Raw genomic sequence first — 20,478 nt, forward strand, 5'->3', positions numbered from 1 at the left:
AGTGAGAACACAGGAGGATAAGGAATGGTGGTGGTAGTAGTAGAGGAGCGGTAGCAGGAGAAGTTTTGCCGTTCTCTTATTAGTAGATTTAGATATTATTGTGAACCAGTAACCAGTCACTCAACAACTTCTACACTTTTATTTACATCCACTGAAAATATTAGAAAGTGCAGCCGAGGAGAGGAGGTGAAGAAGGGTCCGACATCTCACTCATCCCCTGTTTCCATTAATATCAGCTCCTCTAATGGGTGAATTAGATCCAGGTCTGATGCGTCTCCTGATTCCTGAAATATCAACTCTACTAATGGGTGATCTAAATCCAGGTCTGATGCGCCTCCTGTTTCCTTGAATATCTGCTCCTCCAATGGGTGCATTAGATTCAGCTTTGTTGTCTCCACTGTTTCCTGTAAATTCAGCTCTAATGGGTGTTCTAGATCCAGGTCTGTTGCGTCCAGTGTTGCCTCTTGGGACGTTCCTTGCTTTCCGTACTCTTGACCACTGTATAAGAGACATTGAACACGTTCAGCTGGTGACGGGTCAGAGGATATGATATAATAGTGATGAATGTGCTGGTACCTGCGGCGTCACATTGTCACACGTCACCACTATGACATCCCGCTCGTCTTCCACCATAAAAGATGCCGCGCAGGACTTGACCAGCTGAGGGGAGAGAATTGTTGTGTCAGGGGGTCACTACGTGATGGATCCTGAATATAAGACACCAGTGACCTCAGCTGTATCTATACACTGTATATACTTTCATCTGTATATCTCTGTGTTATGTCTCTTCCCACATGACTCCTATGTGGTGTATCTACCATTATTCATGTACTGTATGACACGGGTTCACATACTTACCCCGTCTTCTTTGAAAGCGCAGTCATCGGGGACCTCATTTTTGGTTTTCTGACACAAAGTTTCTTTTATGGTGAAATGAAGTTGGTGATGAGAAGTTTCATTCTATAAAATATAAGAAGAATAATAACAACAGTCGTGCCTGCAGCTTCCGACACATGAAAAATATTCTTCCTGTCGGCCATGTTGGCTCTCATTGGGCTCCACTATGGCCTTGGCCAACTCATCAACATTTTGGTTCTAAATTTCGGCAGATGACAATCTAGACACCCTCCTATCTCATACTCCTGAACGTCAGACATTTCCAGCCACGTCTTCTCCATTCCTGAATCTACACTCGGAGAAGACTGAACTCATCATCTTTTCCACCACAATCGGCTCCCACAACCGAAAAATATCTTTATCCATTAACAACACTCGGCTATCCCGCTCTACACAAGCACATTGCCTAGGGGTAAGATTTGGTGTTTGAATCTCACACCCCCACCCTCACTACCTCCTATACTTTACAACACATTTCCCACATCCGTCCATTCGTTAAACAGGAGACGACGAAAATGCTAGTACACAAACTTATAATATCCTGGCATGACTACGACTATGACTCCTCTGTGGCATACAAACTAACACCTTTCCAGTCTGTGCTTAACTCTGCTGCACCACTCCTCTGCCTCTCCTTGCACTCCTTTAATCGGCTTTCCCCCCTTCAGTCCCTTCACGGGCTGCCCATTACACCAAGGATCCTATATTAAATCCTTACCCAAACCTGCAAATCCGTATCCAATTCTGCCCCGTCCTACATTTCTCCTCTAATTTACAGATACAACCACCGCTCCTCCAATGACGTCCTCCCCACACTCTACATAGAAGACTTCTCTCGTGCTTCCCCTCCCTTTTATAACTCCCTCATTCCATCTGACATTCTCCGACCCTCTAAACGCTAACTGAAAACGTACATATTGTCACGATGCCAGAATGTGGACTTCGATAGCGATACTTCGTGTAGTATTACGATTCTTGTTACTTCGCCAACAATAAAAAACCCACAAAAATATAAAGTCCTTCCATTTTCTGATGTGAGGTACAAGGTGTTCTCAAATTAGTACCTCCATGTGCCTCATATTAATAGTAATTAACCCTATCATGTACCTCACAGTGATGATGGACAACATTGGGTTAATGTGTGAGGTACATGATGAGGTTAATTATTTATGTAAGGCACATGGATGTACTAAATTCATAAAACCATGTGCCTCACATAAAGGCAACATGGGATTAACCCATTATGGACAAGGCCTCTTTTGGCCTTGAGGACAGAACAATTTTTTTTATTTCTTCGTCTTTGCATCGCGGCGCTCATAACTTTTTTATTTTTTGCACAACGTGGCTGTATGAGACTTTGTTTTTGCAGGACGAGTTGTACTTTGTGTAGGTGCCATTTGTTCGTACATGTACACTATCGTTATCAAGTGGATGGGACAGTGGTCAAATAACTTGCACGACCGTTATAAATGTAACGGCGCGTGCAAATATGAACAGAAAGAAAGAAGAACAATGTCAACAAGAAGAGGTTACGGTGCCTGATTGAGGGCCGTGACCCATTCAAACAGCTGATCGGCGGGGGTGCCAACAATTGGACCCCCACGATCTAATATTGATGGCCTATCCTAAGGGTAGGCCATCAATTTTAGTGACCCGGTTAACCCCTTTAACGTACTGGCATATATCTATATAGTCATAGTACACAGACAGTTGTTAGGCAGACCTAAGTGTGCCCTAACCATGAGAAATATGGACAAAGAGCCCTGGGGCTGTCATAACTTGTAAATAGGGGGCTCCCCCTTTTCATTTTCCCTGTGAATGCCCTGATCAGTTTTGATCGCGGCATTCTAGTTGTTTCTCTGATCTCCACCATTAGAGCGAGGCTGTGGCTATGTATTACAGCCATTGCCCTGCTACTGATCACGCTGGCACAATCTTACACTTCCATACCAAGACTTACACAATCATACACTACCATACACTGCCATACACAGCTCTATACAATCATACAATGCCATATACAGACCTACACGATTATAAACTGCCATACACTGCCATACACTGCCATGCACAGACCGACACAATCATACACTGCCATACACTGCCGTACACTGCCATACACAGACCTACACAATCATACACTGCCATGCACTGCCATACACAGACCTACACAATCATACACTTCCATACACTGCCATACAAAGCCCTATATAACCATACACTGCCATGCACAGACCTATACAACCATACACTGCCATAGACTGTAATACACAGCTCAATACAATCATACACTGCCATACACAGACCTACACAACCATACACTGCCAAAGACTGGTTTACACTGCCATACACAGCTCTATACAATTATACACTGCCATACACAGACCTACACAATCATACACTTCCATCCAAAGCCCTATATAACTATACACTGCCATACACAGACCTACGCAACCATACACTGCCATACATAGTCTATATAAACATTATATAAACTATATAATCATACACAGCCCTACACAATCATACACTGCCATACACAAACATACACTGCCATACACAGCCCTACACAATTATACACTGCTATTCACAGCCCTATACAATTATACACTGCCATACACTGGTATATGCTGCCATACACAGCCTTATATAATTATACACTGGCATACACAGTCCTACACAATTATACACTGCCATTCACAGACCTATACAATTATACACTGCCGTATGGCATATGCTGGTATATGCTGCCATACACAGCCCTATATAATTATACACTGGCATACACAGCGCTACACAATTATACACTGCCATACACTGGTATACACTGCCATACACTGGCATACACAGCCCTAAACAATCATACACTGCCATACACATCCAAACACAGCCATACACTGCTATACAGAATCATACACTGTCATACACTGCCATACACTGCCAACCACTGCCATACACAATCATACACTGCCATACATAATCGTACACAATCATACAATGCCATACACAGTTATACACTGCCACACACTGCCAAACACTGCCATGAAAAATTATACACTGCCAAACACTGCCACACACAAACATACACAGCCCTACACAATTATACACTGCCATTCACAGACCTATACAATCATACACTGCCATACACTGGTATACACTTATATACACAGCCCTATATAATCATTCACTGCCATACACAGCCCTACACAATCATACACTGCCATACACTGGTTTACACTGCCATACACTGGCATAAACAGACCTACAAAATCATACACTGCCATATACTGCCATACACATCCAAACACAGCCATACAATGGCATACACTGCTATACAGAGTCATACACTTCCAAGCACTGCCATACACAATCATACACTGCCATACATAATCATACACAAGCATACACTGCCAAACAGTGCCATACACAATCATACACACTGCAATACACAATCATACACTGCCATACACAGTTATACACTGCCATAAACAAACATACACTGCCATATACTGCCATACACAGCCCTGCACAATTATACAATGCCATTCACAGACCTACACAATCATACACTGCCATACACAGCCCCATATAATCATAGACTGGCATACACAGCCCTACACAATCAGACACTGCCAAACACATCCAATGACATCTATACGCTGGCATACACTGCTATACAGAATCATACACTGTCATACAGAATCATACACTATCATACACTGCCAAACATTGCCATACACTGCCAACCACTGCCATACACAATCATACACTGCCGTACACAGTTATACACTGCCATACACTGCCAAACACTGCCATACACAAACATACACTGCCATACACAGCCCTACACAATTATACAATGCCATTCACAGACCTACACAATCATACACTGCCATACACTGGTATACACTGCCATAAACAGCCCTACACAATCATACGCTGCCATACACTGCCATACACAGCCCTACACAATCATACACTGCCAAACACTGCCATACACAGCCCCACACAATCATACACTGCCATACACATCCAAACACAGCCATGCACTGCTATACAGAATCATACACTGCCAAGCACTGCCATACACAACCATACACAATCATACACTGCCATACACTGTTATACACAGCCCTACACAATCATACACTGCTATACACTGCCATACACATCCAAACACATCCATACACTGCTATACAGTTTCATACACTGTCATGCACTGCCATACACTGCCATGCACTGCCAAACACTGCCAACCACAATCATACACTGCCATACACAGTTATACACTGCCATACACTGCCAAACACTGCCATACACATCCCTACACAATTATACAATGGCATTCACAGATGTACACAATTATACACTGCCATACACTAGTATACACTACCATACACAGTACCCTATAATCATACACTGGCATACACAGCCCTACACAATTATACACTGCCATACACAGCCCTACACAATCATACACTGCCATACACAATCATAGAGTGGCAAACACTGCCATACACTGCTTTACACTGGCATACACAGCTCTTCACAATCATACACTGCCATACACATCCAAACACAGCCATACACTGGCATACACTGCTATAAAGAATCATACACTGTCAAGTACTGCCATACACAATCATACACTGCCATACACAATCATACACTGCCATACATAATCATACAGTGCCATACACTGCCATAAACAACCCTACACAATCATACGGTGCCATACACTGCCATACACAGCCCTACACAATCATACACTGCCAAACACTGCCATAAACAGCCCCACACAATCATACACTGCCATACACATCCAAACACAGCCATGCACTGCTATACAGAATCATACACTGCCAAGCACTGCCATACACAACCATACACAATCATACACTGCCACACACTGCCAAACACAATCATACACTGCAAAACACTGCCATACACTGCAATACACAATCATACACTGCCATACACTGTTATACACAGCCCTACACAATCATACACTGCTATACACTGCCATACACATCCATACACTGGCATACACTGCTATACATTATCATACACTGTCATGCACTGCCATACACTGCCATACACTACCAAACACTGCCAACCACTGCCATACACAATCATACACTGCCATACACAGTTATAGACTGCCATACACTGCCAAACACTGCCACACACTGCCATACACAGCCCTACACAATTATACAATGGCATTCACAGACGTACACAATTATACACTGCCATACACTGGTATACACTACCATACACAGTACCATATAATCATACACTGGCATACACAGCCCTACACAATTATACACTGCCATACACAGCCCTACACAATCATACACTGCCATACACTGCCATACACAATCATAGAGTGCCAAACACTGGCATACACTGCTTTACACTGGCATACACAGCCCTTCACAATCATACACTGCCATACACATCCAAACACAGCCATACACTGGCATACACTGCGATAAAGAATCATACACTGTCAAGTACTGCCATACACAATCATACACTGCCATACACCATCATACACAATCATACACTGCCAAACACTGCCATACACAATCATACACTGCCAAGCACTGCCATACACTGCAATACACAATCATACACTGTCATACACAATCATACACTGCCATACACAACCAAACACATCCATACACTGTCATACATTGCTATACCGAATCATACACTGTCATACACTACCAAACACTGCCATACACTACCAACCACTGCCATACACAATCATACACTGCCATACAGAGTTATACACTGCCATACACTGCCATACACAGCCCTACACAATTATACAATGCCATTCACAGACCTACACAATCATACACTGCCTTACACTGGTATACACTGACATACACAGCCCCATATAATCATACACTAGCATACACAGCCCTACACAATAATACACTGCCATACACAGCCCTACACAATCATACACTGCCATACACATCCCTAAACAATCAAACACTGCCATATAATGGTATACACTGCCATACACTGGCATAACCAGCCCTACACAATCATACACTGCCATACACATCCACACACAGCCATACACTGGCATACACTGCTATACAGAATCATACAATGCGAAACACTGCCAGCCACTGCCATACACAATGATGCACTGCCATACACAATGATACACTGCCATACACAGTTATACACTGTCATACACTGCTAAACACTGCCATACACAATCATACACTACCAAACACTGCCATACACTGCAATAAACAATCATACACTGGCATACACTGGTTTACACTGTCATACACTGGCATACACAGCCCTACACAATCATTCACTGCCATACACATCCAAACACAGCCATACACTGGCATACACTGCTATACAGAATCATTCACTGTCATACAGAATCATACGCTGCCATACACTGCCATACACAATCATACACTGCCATACACAATCATACACAATCATACACTTCCATACACAATCATACACTGCCATACACAGTTATACACTGCCATACACAATGATATACTGCCATACACAATAATATACTGCCATACACAATGATATACTGCCATACACTGCCATACACAGTTATACACTGTCATACACGGCTATACATAGTCACAACAACTGAAGTCACAGGCTGCAGATCACTGACAGCTCAGCATGTCATAAATCACTTTGGTGATATTTCTATTTTGCAACATATGAGACACTAAATAACAGCGCGGCAGCAGCAGAGATGTCATCTGTATCATGATAGTGACTTACTGTCTTGTGCTCGGTGACATTCCCATGGAGCCTGTAGAGGGCGCTGTCTTCAGAAACTTTGTTGTAATAATCAGTGCTGATCAGACACATGATGGAGATGTCTTCACCACCCCACGGCATTGTGGGTAATGAGCTGCCATAAGCAGTGGCTCCCAGCACCAAGATCAATGTCAGATACTTCTCCATGCTGAGTGATGACCTCGTACTGGACTCCGTCACCCTAAGCCGTTCTTTTATATGGTTTATATTGAGTAGGAAAACAAGAAGATTACGGCACAGAGGATGTTCTGTTATTACAACATGATTTTTTTTTTAATTCGTTTTAATCACAATGTTGCAAACAGAATAAGTATTAAACACGGAACAATGTAAAGGATACAGTAATTCACATTCAGTGTAGTCAGCATAAGGCCCCATGCACACAAACTGGTTTTTGCGGCCGCAATTCACCCGCAAACCCATTCATTTCAATGGGCCCATGCACACGACTGGGGTTTCCACGGTCCGTGCATTGCCCAGGAGCCTGGACCGCAAAAAGATAGGACATGTCTTATTACGTCCGTGTTTTGCGGTCCAGGCTCATAGAAATGAATGCACGCGGCCATGTACATGGCCCGTGATTTGCAGGCGGCCCGGGGTTGACAATCCGTGGCCGTCCGAGCCGAAAATCACGGCCATGCACACCACTATGGTCGCGTGCATGAGGCCTAACCCAAAAAGCCAAATGATAGATATACAGAATAACAACATGACCAGCCGTGCCACTGGAGTTTCCGGTAGAGTAATAAGTATGAGAAGAAACAAGGGAAGGTTCATCATCCAGAAATGTAGTGCAATGGGTATATTATGGGTCATTCCCATCTATAGTCTCAGGAGAGTCCACCCATGAACCTTATAGAACTTGTCAGGACACTAATGATGTTTATAGGCCGGACTTTCGTAAGACATAACAGTTTTGACACGTTTTTCCCATGCTAATACAGACGGTGGTCGATCTGCCATCCAATGCATCGCAATAGATTTCATGGCTAAGAATAAAGATTCTTTTCAGAATACGCCTGTATGATGTGTCCATTGCTCTTCATCTAATATGTCAAATAAAGCCATCTTAGGTGTATTCGGTATAGGGACAGATAACAGGTATATTAGAAAGGAAAATACCCGTGTGCAAAAGGTAGAGATGTAGGGGCAGTCCCATGCAAGTTGCCAGAAATCTACGTCTAAACAATAACATCTGAGACATGCAGAGGTGGGAGTTCTGCCAATCCCAAATAGTCTTGTAGGTGTAAGATAGGCCTGATGCACAAAGCATAATCAACTTATTACTAATTGCCGGGGATACTGTTAAATGGGAACTGAATACATAATGAACATGGGTAAGATCTGGAATTTGTGATAACCATTTGTCATACACCGGTAGCGGTGTATAAGTCTGAAATCAGGCCATTATGTCCCTGAGATGATAAAATACCTATAAGGGGGCACTTGGAAATAGTAACTTCCGTGGATGGGAATTGTGTTTGAATGGCATGTTGGAGCTGAAGGCATCTATACCACTGAAGCTGGGGGGTCGCCTGCAGTTTTAAAAAGGTGAGAGAAGAGCCCTCATAAAATACGTAGCCACCTCTCGTCACCTCTAAGTCTTTCCGGAATTGTGGGTCCGGTATGGTCTGTAAGGAGGGTAAAGTAGGGATGTGCCATAAGGGCAGTTCAGGGGGGGGGGGAGTCCCTGTAGTTCAAAAGACGTTTAGATGTTCGCCAAAACTCTAAGGCCACTATCACGATGGGTGTGTGGACCCACTGGGCCGTACCGCCGTAGCGGGATAGCAGGTGGCCAACAGGATACCAAGTCAAAGTCTATAGTTGGAATAAGGGTACCTGTGGTACAGGGGCGTAACTAGGAATGACTGGGCCCCATAGCAAATTTTTGACTGGGGCCCCCCCCTCCCCAGGGTGTCACACAACCCCCCCTTGTAGATAGTGCCTTTTTTACAGCCCCCCTGTAGATAATGCCATACAGTCCCCTCTGAAGATAGCGCCATACATCCCCCTGTAGATAACGCCATACAGCCCCCTGTAGATAATGCCATACAGCCCCCCTGTATATAACGCCATACAGCCCCCCTGTAGATAACGCCATACAGCCCCCCCTGTAGATAACGCCATACAGCCCCCCTGTAGATAACGCCATACAGCCCCCCTGTAGATAACGCCATACAGCCCCCCTGTAGATAACGCCATACAGCCCCCCTGTAGATAACTCCATACAGCCCCCTCTGTAGATAACGCCATACAGCCCCCCTGTAGATAGCGCCATACAGCCCCCCTGTAGATAACTCCATACAGCCCCCTCTGTAGAGAACGCCATACAGCCCCCTGTAGATAACTCCATACATCCCCCCCTGTAGATAACGCCATACAGCCCCCCTGTAGATAACGCCATACAGCCCCCCTGTAGATAACGCCATACAGCCCCCCTGTAGATAATGCCATACAGCCCCCCTGTAGATAACTCCATACAGCTCCCTCTGTAGATAACGCCAAACAGCCCCCTTTGTATATAACTACAGGGGGGCTGTATGGCTTTCTCTACAGGGGGGGCTGTATGGAGTTATCTACAGGGGGGGCTGTATGGCGTTATCTACAGGGGGGGCTGTATGGCGTTATCTACAGGGGGGCTGTATGGCGTTATCTACAGGGGGGCTGTATGGCGTTATCTACAGGGGGGGATGTATGGAGTTATCTACAGGGGGCTGTATGGCGTTCTCTACAGAGGGGGCTGTATGGAGTTATCTACAGGGGGGCTGTATGGCGCTATCTACAGGGGGGCTGTATGGCGTTATCTACAGAGGGGGCTGTATGGAGTTATCTACAGGGGGGCTGTATGGCGTTATCTACAGGGGGACTGTATGGCGTTATCTACAGGGGGGCTGTATGGCATTATCTACAGGGGGGACTGTATGGCGTTATCTACAGGGGGGCTGTATGGCATTATCTACAGGGGGGACTGTATGGCGTTATCTACAGGGGGGTCTGTATGGCATTATCTACAGGGGGCTGTATGGAGTTATCTACAGGGGGGGCTGTATGGCGTTATCTACAGGGGGGCTGTATGGCATTATCTACAGGGGGGCTGTATGGCGTTATCTACAGGGGGGACTGAATGGCGTTATCTACAGGGGGGTCTGTATGGCATTATCTACAGGGGGGGCTGTATGGAGTTATCTACAGGGGGCTGTATGCCATTATCTACAGGGGGGCTGTATGGCGTTATCTACAGGGGGGCTGTATGGCGTTATCTACATGGGGGCTGTATGGCATTATCTACAGGGGGAGGGCTGTATGGCATTATCTACAGGGGGGCTGTATGGCGTTATCTACAGGGGGTGTCTGTATGGCGTTCTCTACAGGGGGGGCTGTATGGCGTTATCTACAAAGGGGGCTGTATGACATTATCTACAGAGGGGGCTGTATGACATTATCTACAGGGGGCTGTATGGAGTTATCTACAGGGGGGGCTGTATGGCGTTATCTACAGGGGGGCTGTATGGCATTATCTACAGGGGGGCTGTATGGCGTTATCTACAGGGGGGACTGAATGGCGTTATCTACAGGGGGGTCTGTATGGCATTATCTACAGGGGGGCTGTATGGAGTTATCTACAGGGGGCTGTATGGCGTTATCTACAGGGGGGCTGTATGGCGTTATCTACAGGGGGGCTGTATGGCGTTATCTACATGGGGGCTGTATGGCATTATCTACAGGGGGAGGGCTGTATGGCATTATCTACAGGGGGGCTGTATGGCGTTATCTACAGGGGGTGTCTGTATGGCGTTCTCTACAGGGGGGTCTGTATGGAGTTATCTACAGGGGGGGCTGTATGGCGTTATCTACAGGGGGGGCTGTATGGCGTTATCTACAAAGGGGGCTGTATGACATTATCTACAGAGGGGGCTGTATGGAGTTATCTACAGGGGGCTGTATGCCATTATCTACAGGGGGGCTGTATGGCGTTATCTACATGGGGGCTGTATGGCATTATCTACAGGGGGGCTGTATGGCGTTATCTACAGGGGGGACTGTATGGCGTTATCTACAGGGGGGTCTGTATGGCATTATCTACAGGGGGGCTGTATGGGGTTATCTACAGGGGGGCTGTATGGCGTTATCCACAGGGGGGACTGAATGGCGTTATCTACAGGGGCGGCTGTATGGAGTTATCTACAGGGGGACTGTATGCCATTATCTACAGGGGGTCTGTATGCCGTTATCTACAGGGGGGGCTGTATGGCATTATCTACAGGGGGCTGTATGGCGTTATCTACATGGGGGCTGTATGGCATTATCTACAGGGGGACTGTATGGCGTTATCTACAGGGGGGACTGAATGGCATTATCTACAGGGGGGACTGTATGGCGTTATCTACAGGGGGGCTGTATGGCATTATCTACAGGGGGGACTGTATGGCGTTATCTACAGGGGGGTCTGTATGGCATTATCTACAGGGGGCTGTATGGTGTTATCTACAGGGGGGTCTGTATGGCATTATCTACAGGGGGCTGTATGGAGTTATCTACAGGGGGGGCTGTATGGCGTTATCTACAGGGGGGCTGTATGGCATTATCTACAGGGGGGCTGTATGGCGTTATCTACAGGGGGGACTGAATGGCGTTATCTACAGGGGGGTCTGTATGGCATTATCTACAGGGGGGGCTGTATGGAGTTATCTACAGGGGGCTGTATGCCATTATCTACAGGGGGGCTGTATGGCGTTATCTACAGGGGGGCTGTATGGCGTTATCTACATGGGGGCTGTATGGCATTATCTACAGGGGGAGGGCTGTATGGCATTATCTACAGGGGGGCTGTATGGCGTTATCTACAGGGGGTGTCTGTATGGCGTTCTCTACAGGGGGGGCTGTATGGCGTTATCTACAAAGGGGGCTGTATGACATTATCTACAGAGGGGGCTGTATGACATTATCTACAGGGGGCTGTATGGAGTTATCTACAGGGGGGGCTGTATGGCGTTATCTACAGGGGGGCTGTATGGCATTATCTACAGGGGGGCTGTATGGCGTTATCTACAGGGGGGACTGAATGGCGTTATCTACAGGGGGGTCTGTATGGCATTATCTACAGGGGGGGCTGTATGGAGTTATCTACAGGGGGCTGTATGCCATTATCTACAGGGGGGCTGTATGGCGTTATCTACAGGGGGGCTGTATGGCGTTATCTACATGGGGGCTGTATGGCATTATCTACAGGGGGAGGGCTGTATGGCATTATCTACAGGGGGGCTGTATGGCGTTATCTACAGGGGGTGTCTGTATGGCGTTCTCTACAGGGGGGTCTGTATGGAGTTATCTACAGGGGGGGCTGTATGGCGTTATCTACAGGGGGGGCTGTATGGTGTTATCTACAAAGGGGGCTGTATGGCATTATCTACAGGGGGCTGTATGGTGTTATCTACAGGGGGGTCTGTATGGCATTATCTACAGGGGGGTCTGTATGGCATTATCTACAGGGGGGCTGTATGGGGTTATCTACAGGGGGGCTGTATGGCGTTATCCACAGGGGGGACTGAATGGCGTTATCTACAGGGGCGGCTGTATGGAGTTATCTACAGGGGGACTGTATGCCATTATCTACAGGGGGTCTGTATGCCGTTATCTACAGGGGGGGCTGTATGGCATTATCTACAGGGGGGCTGTATGGCGTTATCTACATGGGGGCTGTATGGCATTATCTACAGGGGGACTGTATGGCGTTATCTACAGGGGGGACTGAATGGCGTTATCTACAGGGGGGGCTGTATGGAGTTATCTACAGGGGGCTGTATGCCATTATCTACAAGGGGGCTGTATGACATTATCTACAAAGGGGGCTGTATGGAGTTATCTACAGGGGGCTGTATGCCATTATCTACAGGGGGGCTGTATGGCGTTATCTACATGGGGGCTGTATGGCGTTATCTACAGGGGGGCTGTATGGCGTTATCTACAGGGGGGCTGTATGGCGTTATCTACAGGGGGGACTGTATGGCGTTATCTACAGGGGGGTCTGTATGGCGTTATCTACAGGGGGTCTGTATGGCATTATCTACAGGGGGGCTGTATGGCGTTATCTACATGGGGGCTGTATGGCATTATCTACAGGGGGGCTGTATGGCGTTATCTACAGGGGGGCTGTATGGCGTTATCTACAGGGGGTCTGTATGGCATTATCTACAGGGGGGTCTGTATGGCATTATTTACAGGGGGGCTGTATGGCGTTATCTACAGGGGGTCTGTATGGCGTTCTCTACAGGGGGGCTGTATGGCGTTATCCACAGGGGGGACTGAATGGCATTATCTACAGGGGGGCTGTATGGAGTTATCTACAGGGGGCTGTATGCCATTATCTACAGGGGGGCTGTATGGCATTATTTACAGGGGGGCTGTATGGCGTTATCTACAGGGGGTCTGTATGGCGTTCTCTACAGGGGGGCTGTATGGCGTTATCTACAGGGGGGGGCTGTATGGCATTATCTACAGGGGGGCTGTATGGAGTTATCTACAGGGGGCTGTATGCCATTATCTACAGGGGGGCTGTATGGCATTATCTACAGGGGGGGCTGTATGGCATTATCTACAGAGGGAGGGCTGTATGGCATTATCTACAGGGGGGCTGTATGGCGTTATCTACAGAGGGGGCTGTATGGCGTTCTCTACAGAGGGGGCTGTATGGCACTAACGCCATACAGCCCCCCCCTGTAGAGAACATCATACAGCCCCCCTGTAGAGAACGCCATACAGCCCCCCTGTAGAGAACGCTATACAGCCCCCTCTGTAGATAACCCCATACAGCCCCCCCTGTAGGGAACGCCATACAGCCCCCCTGTAGGGAACGCCATACAGCCCCCCCTGTAGGGAACGCCATACAGCCCCCCCTGTAGGGAACGCCATACAGCCCCCCCCTGTAGGGAACGCCATACAGCGTCCCCCCTCCCAAAAAAATGTGACCTACAGTGTGTCCTACAGAAGACATGTATCCCCTATCCACAGGATAGGGGATACATGTGTGATCGCTGGCAGTGATAAAGGAGAACGGGGGACTGAAAGTCCCCTGAAGTTCTCCATGACTAACCTTTGGACCACAGTTTAAATTTCATTCCCACTTTGGCTAATAGTGGGTTAATGGTTTCAGTTTCCGTATCCGTATGGTCAGGAACCATGGTAAGTCCCAAGTATTTAAATTTGGTAACAATAGTTAAACCCTATTATAACACTAAGAGGTCAGGGGTCGGGTTGGGGGCAGTGTATAATATCGCCGACTTTTGCCAATTAAGTCTTAAACCTGAGTATCGTGAAAACATGTTTAGTGATTGAACATGATGAAGTGACTCATTGGGGTTTCTTAAAAAAAGAACCATGTCATCGGCATATAGGCCCACTAGACTAGACCTTCCCTCCCACAATATATCCATCACCAAGGGGTAGCACTTAAACGAATCCCAATTGCCTCAATGGCAATCGCAAATATGGCCGGGGAGAGGAGACAATCTTTGTACCATCTACGGCGCGGGCCGTCGGGACTACTCACCCTCCGACGGCCGCAGCCATGGACTTGTGAGCGCTGGTCCGCATCTCCTCCCCAGGACCCAGGAGACGCCAGCGCTCACTTCCGCTCCACTCTGCTGTGTCCCGTAGGGTGCGCACACGCTTGCGCCCTGACTTAAAGGGCCAGTGCGCGTACATGTTTAACAGTTTAAGAGCTGTAGACTGGTGACATGTGGCTGCTGCTAGGCTGCTTCTCCCCTTCTCTGCTGGCAGCACCAATCGCGTCCGGTTACTAGGGATACATTGTAACAACCACAGTCTTTGCAATGGGGTTGTCAAGCAGTAAGTCCCTAGCAACCAGTCAGTCCCAGATTATCCAGGTCTTCAGCTCAAGACTAAACTGGCATTAAACCGACGATAGAAAACAGGCAGCGGAAGGTGGCAGACATTAAACCAGGGTGTCCTCTAGCTCTTACTGCCAAGTATATATGTACAGAGATCAGCAGTTATGGGGCCCTTAGAGGGAGGGGCCCAGCACAGTTTGGATGCATTGCCTTTTCCCCATGGGCAGCGAGAACCTCTAAAAGTACCACAATGAAACTAAACAAGGGAAAAAGTGTAAAATGGTGAGAGATGAGGGGGCAAACAAGGACAAGTCCCTCCTGTGCGGGGCAAGGTTGTGGTCATGTGATCCAAAGCCAGAAGAGAAGCCCACATTTTCTATAGCCCCCCTCCCCCCTCGCCTCTCCCTGGCCCTGCTCAATAATGGAATTAAAACTTACCAGAAGCAGAAGATCGCTGACACTCTGCCTGATGATGGGAGGGTTGTGGTCAAAAACTGAAGAAGCGATCAGTGGGTGGGTCTAAGAGGATTCAGAAGACAGGAGGGGCTCACCCAGCCCAACCCTGTAAACTGCCCTATTAATCAGATTTATATATAGATTTTTTATTCTGTGACCCCCACTGATCAATAGATTTAGGGGGCACAGTACTCCTCCAAGCACCGTGCCCCTTCGGACCTCTGAGTCTGTAGTTGATAATTTCCCATGAACTGGATTAGAGGTTGCAATCTTGGACTTCCAGGTTGATGGGGCACGGTGCTCGGAGGAAGAGGAGAAGACACTTAAAGCTTCAAACTTCCCAGGAAAGACATTGCCCCCCCCCCCCCCATATAATGTGCGGACATCCCGGCCTATGACTCCAGCACTTCTACTTTCTTACAAATACAGAAGAAGATTATTTCATATTATAGTTTATTGCCCACAACTTCTGCATCTTCTGATGAAATCTCCTGTATGCAAAATGTTACTTTACGAAATTTCGCTACTTTGCTTTGTGGTATTTAATGGTAAATAGCTTAAATGTGAGATTAGGTCAGGGGGTGGGGGAGGGGTATTTACCAAGATATACAGGACACCAAATTTACATATTCATACATTTTTATGGATCCCTTTAAATTCTTAATTCAACAGACAAGATCATCCCCCATCGTTGTATCATACGAGTTCTGAGTTTATTGCCCATCATTTCTAACCACGTCTATAGTCTATAGTGGTTTAGGCTCTAAATGTCATTATATCCAATGTGGCCGAACATGTGGTTGACTACAAAGGACGTCATGAGGCCAATATGGTGCTGGGGCCTCATCACTCTGCGTCACGGTTTGTGGGTATGTGGACCCACTAGGCCGCACCACCGTAGCGGGGAGGCAGCTGGCCAAAATACAGGAAACCCCAGCAATACAAAGTCCCGCATAAGGGTACCTGGATAGTTCAGACAGTGGCCACAGCTCTGACACGGATGGAGGTGGGTGCAGCAGGTAATGCCAGGCGTGGCGGATGACAACAGGTGCCGCAGGTTGCGCCAGACATGGCGAATCCCTCTGGACGCAGCATATGACACAGGACGTGGCAAACAACAGCAGGTGCCATAGACACGACTCCAACTAGTAGGCACAGGAACAAGTACACAGCACGGGATACAGGAACAGGTAACAGGGCACGGGTAACAACTGGAACGGGAAACACTAAGGGACCATTTGCAAGACAGACTGGGATAACTAACAACGCTCAGGCAAGGATCAGATGGGCTGGGGCCTTCTTATAGTCCAGGAAATCATGTGTGTAGATAATGATGATTTCTTACATGTGCGCGCGCTGGCCCTTTAAGAGTGGTCACGAACGTGCGCACGCACCCTACGGGACACAGCGGACCGGAGCGTAAGTGAGCGCTGGTGTCTCCTAGGAAGGAGATGGGGACCAGCGCTCACAGATCCATGGCTGCGGGTGTCAGGAGGTGAGTAGACCCGACGGCCCGTAGCCATGGACGCTACACTCTGGAGTTGTTTGATATTGGGTATAATTAAGAAATGACCACGTGTGGACTCCTATAGGGTCAGAGTGGTCACCCTACACCTGTATATACAGCATGCACAGTGACCGGTCACATGTACAATCTCATTCATTCATTCAATAGAAACATCAAAAGGCAACAGTCTTAATTTCCAGTAACCTCGCCCCGTTCTACCGGCTCTCAGCACTGAAGACGTCACACAATCCTCAGCTTTCAAAGAGAAGATCCGCTTGGTAGCCGTCGCTTGCCTGTGTATAAGGTACATTCTATGTAAGTGAATTAAAGGTGTTGTTCAGAATTAGAAAAACATTGCTGCTTTATTCCAAAGGAAAAGGATGGTGCTGAGCTGCAATACCATACACAGCCCTTTGACAAGTGTGGCGCTGTTTTATGAAAGCACTCCTGTTATTTAATCCCGGAGACAGCCCCTTTAACTTGTATTTTGACCCTGCTTTTGACCTAGAATTGCCTCTGTATTTGGCCTTCATTCTTCACCTTTGGATTTATCTCCTCCTATTTGTAGTACAACCTCTTGTTTTTGACTATTGGTCCATCTCCTTGTTATGTCTTGATCTGCTCCTATCAACAGAGGGCTGTGTGACTCTATCTACAGGTGGCATTATCTACAGAGGGCACTGTGGCACTATCTACAAAGGGCAATGTGGCATTATCTACAGATGGCAATGAGGCATTATCTACAGAGGGCAATGAGGCATTATCTACAGAGGGCACTGCGGCATTATCTACAGGTGGCTTTATCTACAGAGGGCACTGTGGCAGTATCTACAGAGGGCACTTTGTCATTATCTACAGAGGACACTGTGACATTATCTACAGAGGGCACTGTGGCAGTATCTACAGAGGGCACTGTGTCATTATCTACAGAGGACACTGTGGCATTATCTACAGAGGGCACTGTGGCAGTATCTACAGAGGGCAGTGTGGCAGTATCTACAGAGGGCACTGTGGCATTATCTACAGAGGGCACTGTGGCATTATCTACAGAGGGCACTGTGTCATTATCTACAGAGGGCACTGTGTCCTTATCTACAGAGGACACTGTGGCATTATCTACAGAGGGCACTGTGGCATTATCTACAGAGGACACTGTGGCATTTTCTACAGAGGACACTGTGGCACTATCTACAGAGGGCACTGTGGCATTATCTACAGAGGACAGTGTGACATTATCTACAGAGGACACTGTGACATTATCTACAGAGGACACTGTGTCATTATCTACAGAGGGCACTGTGACATTATCTACAGAGGGCACTGCGGCATTATCTACAGAGGGCACTGTGACATTATCTACAGAGGGCACTGTGACATTATCTACAGAGGGCACTGTGACATTATCTACAGAGGGCACTGTGTCATTATCTACAGAGGGCACTGTGGCATTATCTACAGAGGGCACTGTGACATTATCTACAGAGGACACTGTGGCATTATCTACAGAGGGCACTGTGAGATTATCTACAGAGGGCACTGTGACATTATCTACAGAGGGCACTGTGTCATTATCTACAGAGGGCACTGTGACATTATCTACAGAGGGCACTGTGACATTATCTACAGAGGGCACTGTGGCACTATCTACAGAGGGCACTGTGGCACTATCTACAGAGGGCATTGTGGCATTATCTACAGAGGGCACTGTGGCATTATCTACAGAGGGCACTGTGACATTATCTACAGAGGGCACTGTATCATTATCTACAGAGGGCACTGTGTCATTATCTACAGAGGGCACTGTGTCCTTATCTACAGAGGACACTGTGGCATTATCTACAGAGGGCACTGTGGCATTATCTACAGAGGACACTGTGGCATTTTCTACAGAGGACACTGTGGCACTATCTACAGAGGGCACTGTGGCAGTATCTACAGAGGACAGTGTGACATTATCTACAGAGGACACTGTGACATTATCTACAGAGGACACTGTGTCATTATCTACAGAGGGCACTGTGACATTATCTACAGAGGGCACTGCGGCATTATCTACAGAGGGCACTGTGACATTATCTACAGAGGGCACTGTGACATTATCTACAGAGGGCACTGTGTCATTATCTACAGAGGGCACTGTGACATTATCTACAGAGGGCACTGCGGCATTATCTACAGAGGGCACTGTGACATTATCTACAGAGGGCACTGTGACATTATCTACAGAGGGCACTGTGACATTATCTACAGAGGACACTGTGGCATTATCTACAGAGGGCACTGTGACATTATCTACAGAGGGCACTGTGACATTATCTACAGAGGGCACTGTGTCATTATCTACAGAGGGCACTGTGACATTATCTACAGAGGGCACTGTGACATTATCTACAGAGGGCACTGTGGCACTATCTACAGAGGGCACTGTGGCACTATCTACAGAGGGCATTGTGGCATTATCTACAGAGGGCACTGTGGCATTATCTACAGAGGGCACTGTGACATTATCTACAGAGGGCACTGTATCATTATCTACAGAGGGCACTGTGACATTATCTACAGAGGGCACTGTGGCACTATCTACAGAGGGCACTGTGTCATTATCTACAGAGGGCAGTGTGGCACTATCTACAGAGGGCACTGTGGCATTATCTACAGAGGGCATTGTGGCATTATCTACAGAGGGCACTGTGTCATTATCTACGGAGGGCACTGTGACATTATCTACAGAGGGCACTGTGACATTATCTACAGAGGGCACTGTGACATTATCTACAGAGGACAGTGTGACATTATCTACAGAGGGCACTGTGACATTATCTACAGAGGGCACTGTGTCATTATCTACAGAGGGCACTGCGGCAGCATCTACAGAGGACAGTGTGACATTATCTACAGAGGGCACTGTGGCACTATCTACAGAGGGCACTGCGTCAGTAT

The 20,478-nt window shown here is 47.2% G+C and overlaps 1 protein-coding gene across 1 annotated transcript; it reads right to left on the bottom strand.

Annotated features, from left to right (window-relative positions):
• Positions 1-125: 125 nt before the first annotated feature.
• On the bottom strand, positions 126-15,365 carry LOC142653102 (cathelicidin-related peptide Oh-Cath-like). The gene is made up of 5 exons (XM_075828811.1): positions 15,275-15,365; positions 7,690-7,919; positions 859-960; positions 577-660; positions 126-498 (listed from the first exon to the last, which is right to left on the bottom strand). Exons 2-5 carry the CDS (start codon positions 7,873-7,875, stop codon positions 211-213), a joined length of 660 nt encoding a protein of 219 aa, XP_075684926.1. The 5' UTR covers positions 7,876-7,919; positions 15,275-15,365; the 3' UTR covers positions 126-210.
• Between the last annotated feature and the right edge of the window lie 5,113 nt (positions 15,366-20,478).

The sequence above is a fragment of the Rhinoderma darwinii genome, chromosome 5, assembly GCF_050947455.1.
Source record: "Rhinoderma darwinii isolate aRhiDar2 chromosome 5, aRhiDar2.hap1, whole genome shotgun sequence".
NCBI lineage: Eukaryota > Metazoa > Chordata > Amphibia > Anura > Rhinodermatidae > Rhinoderma > Rhinoderma darwinii.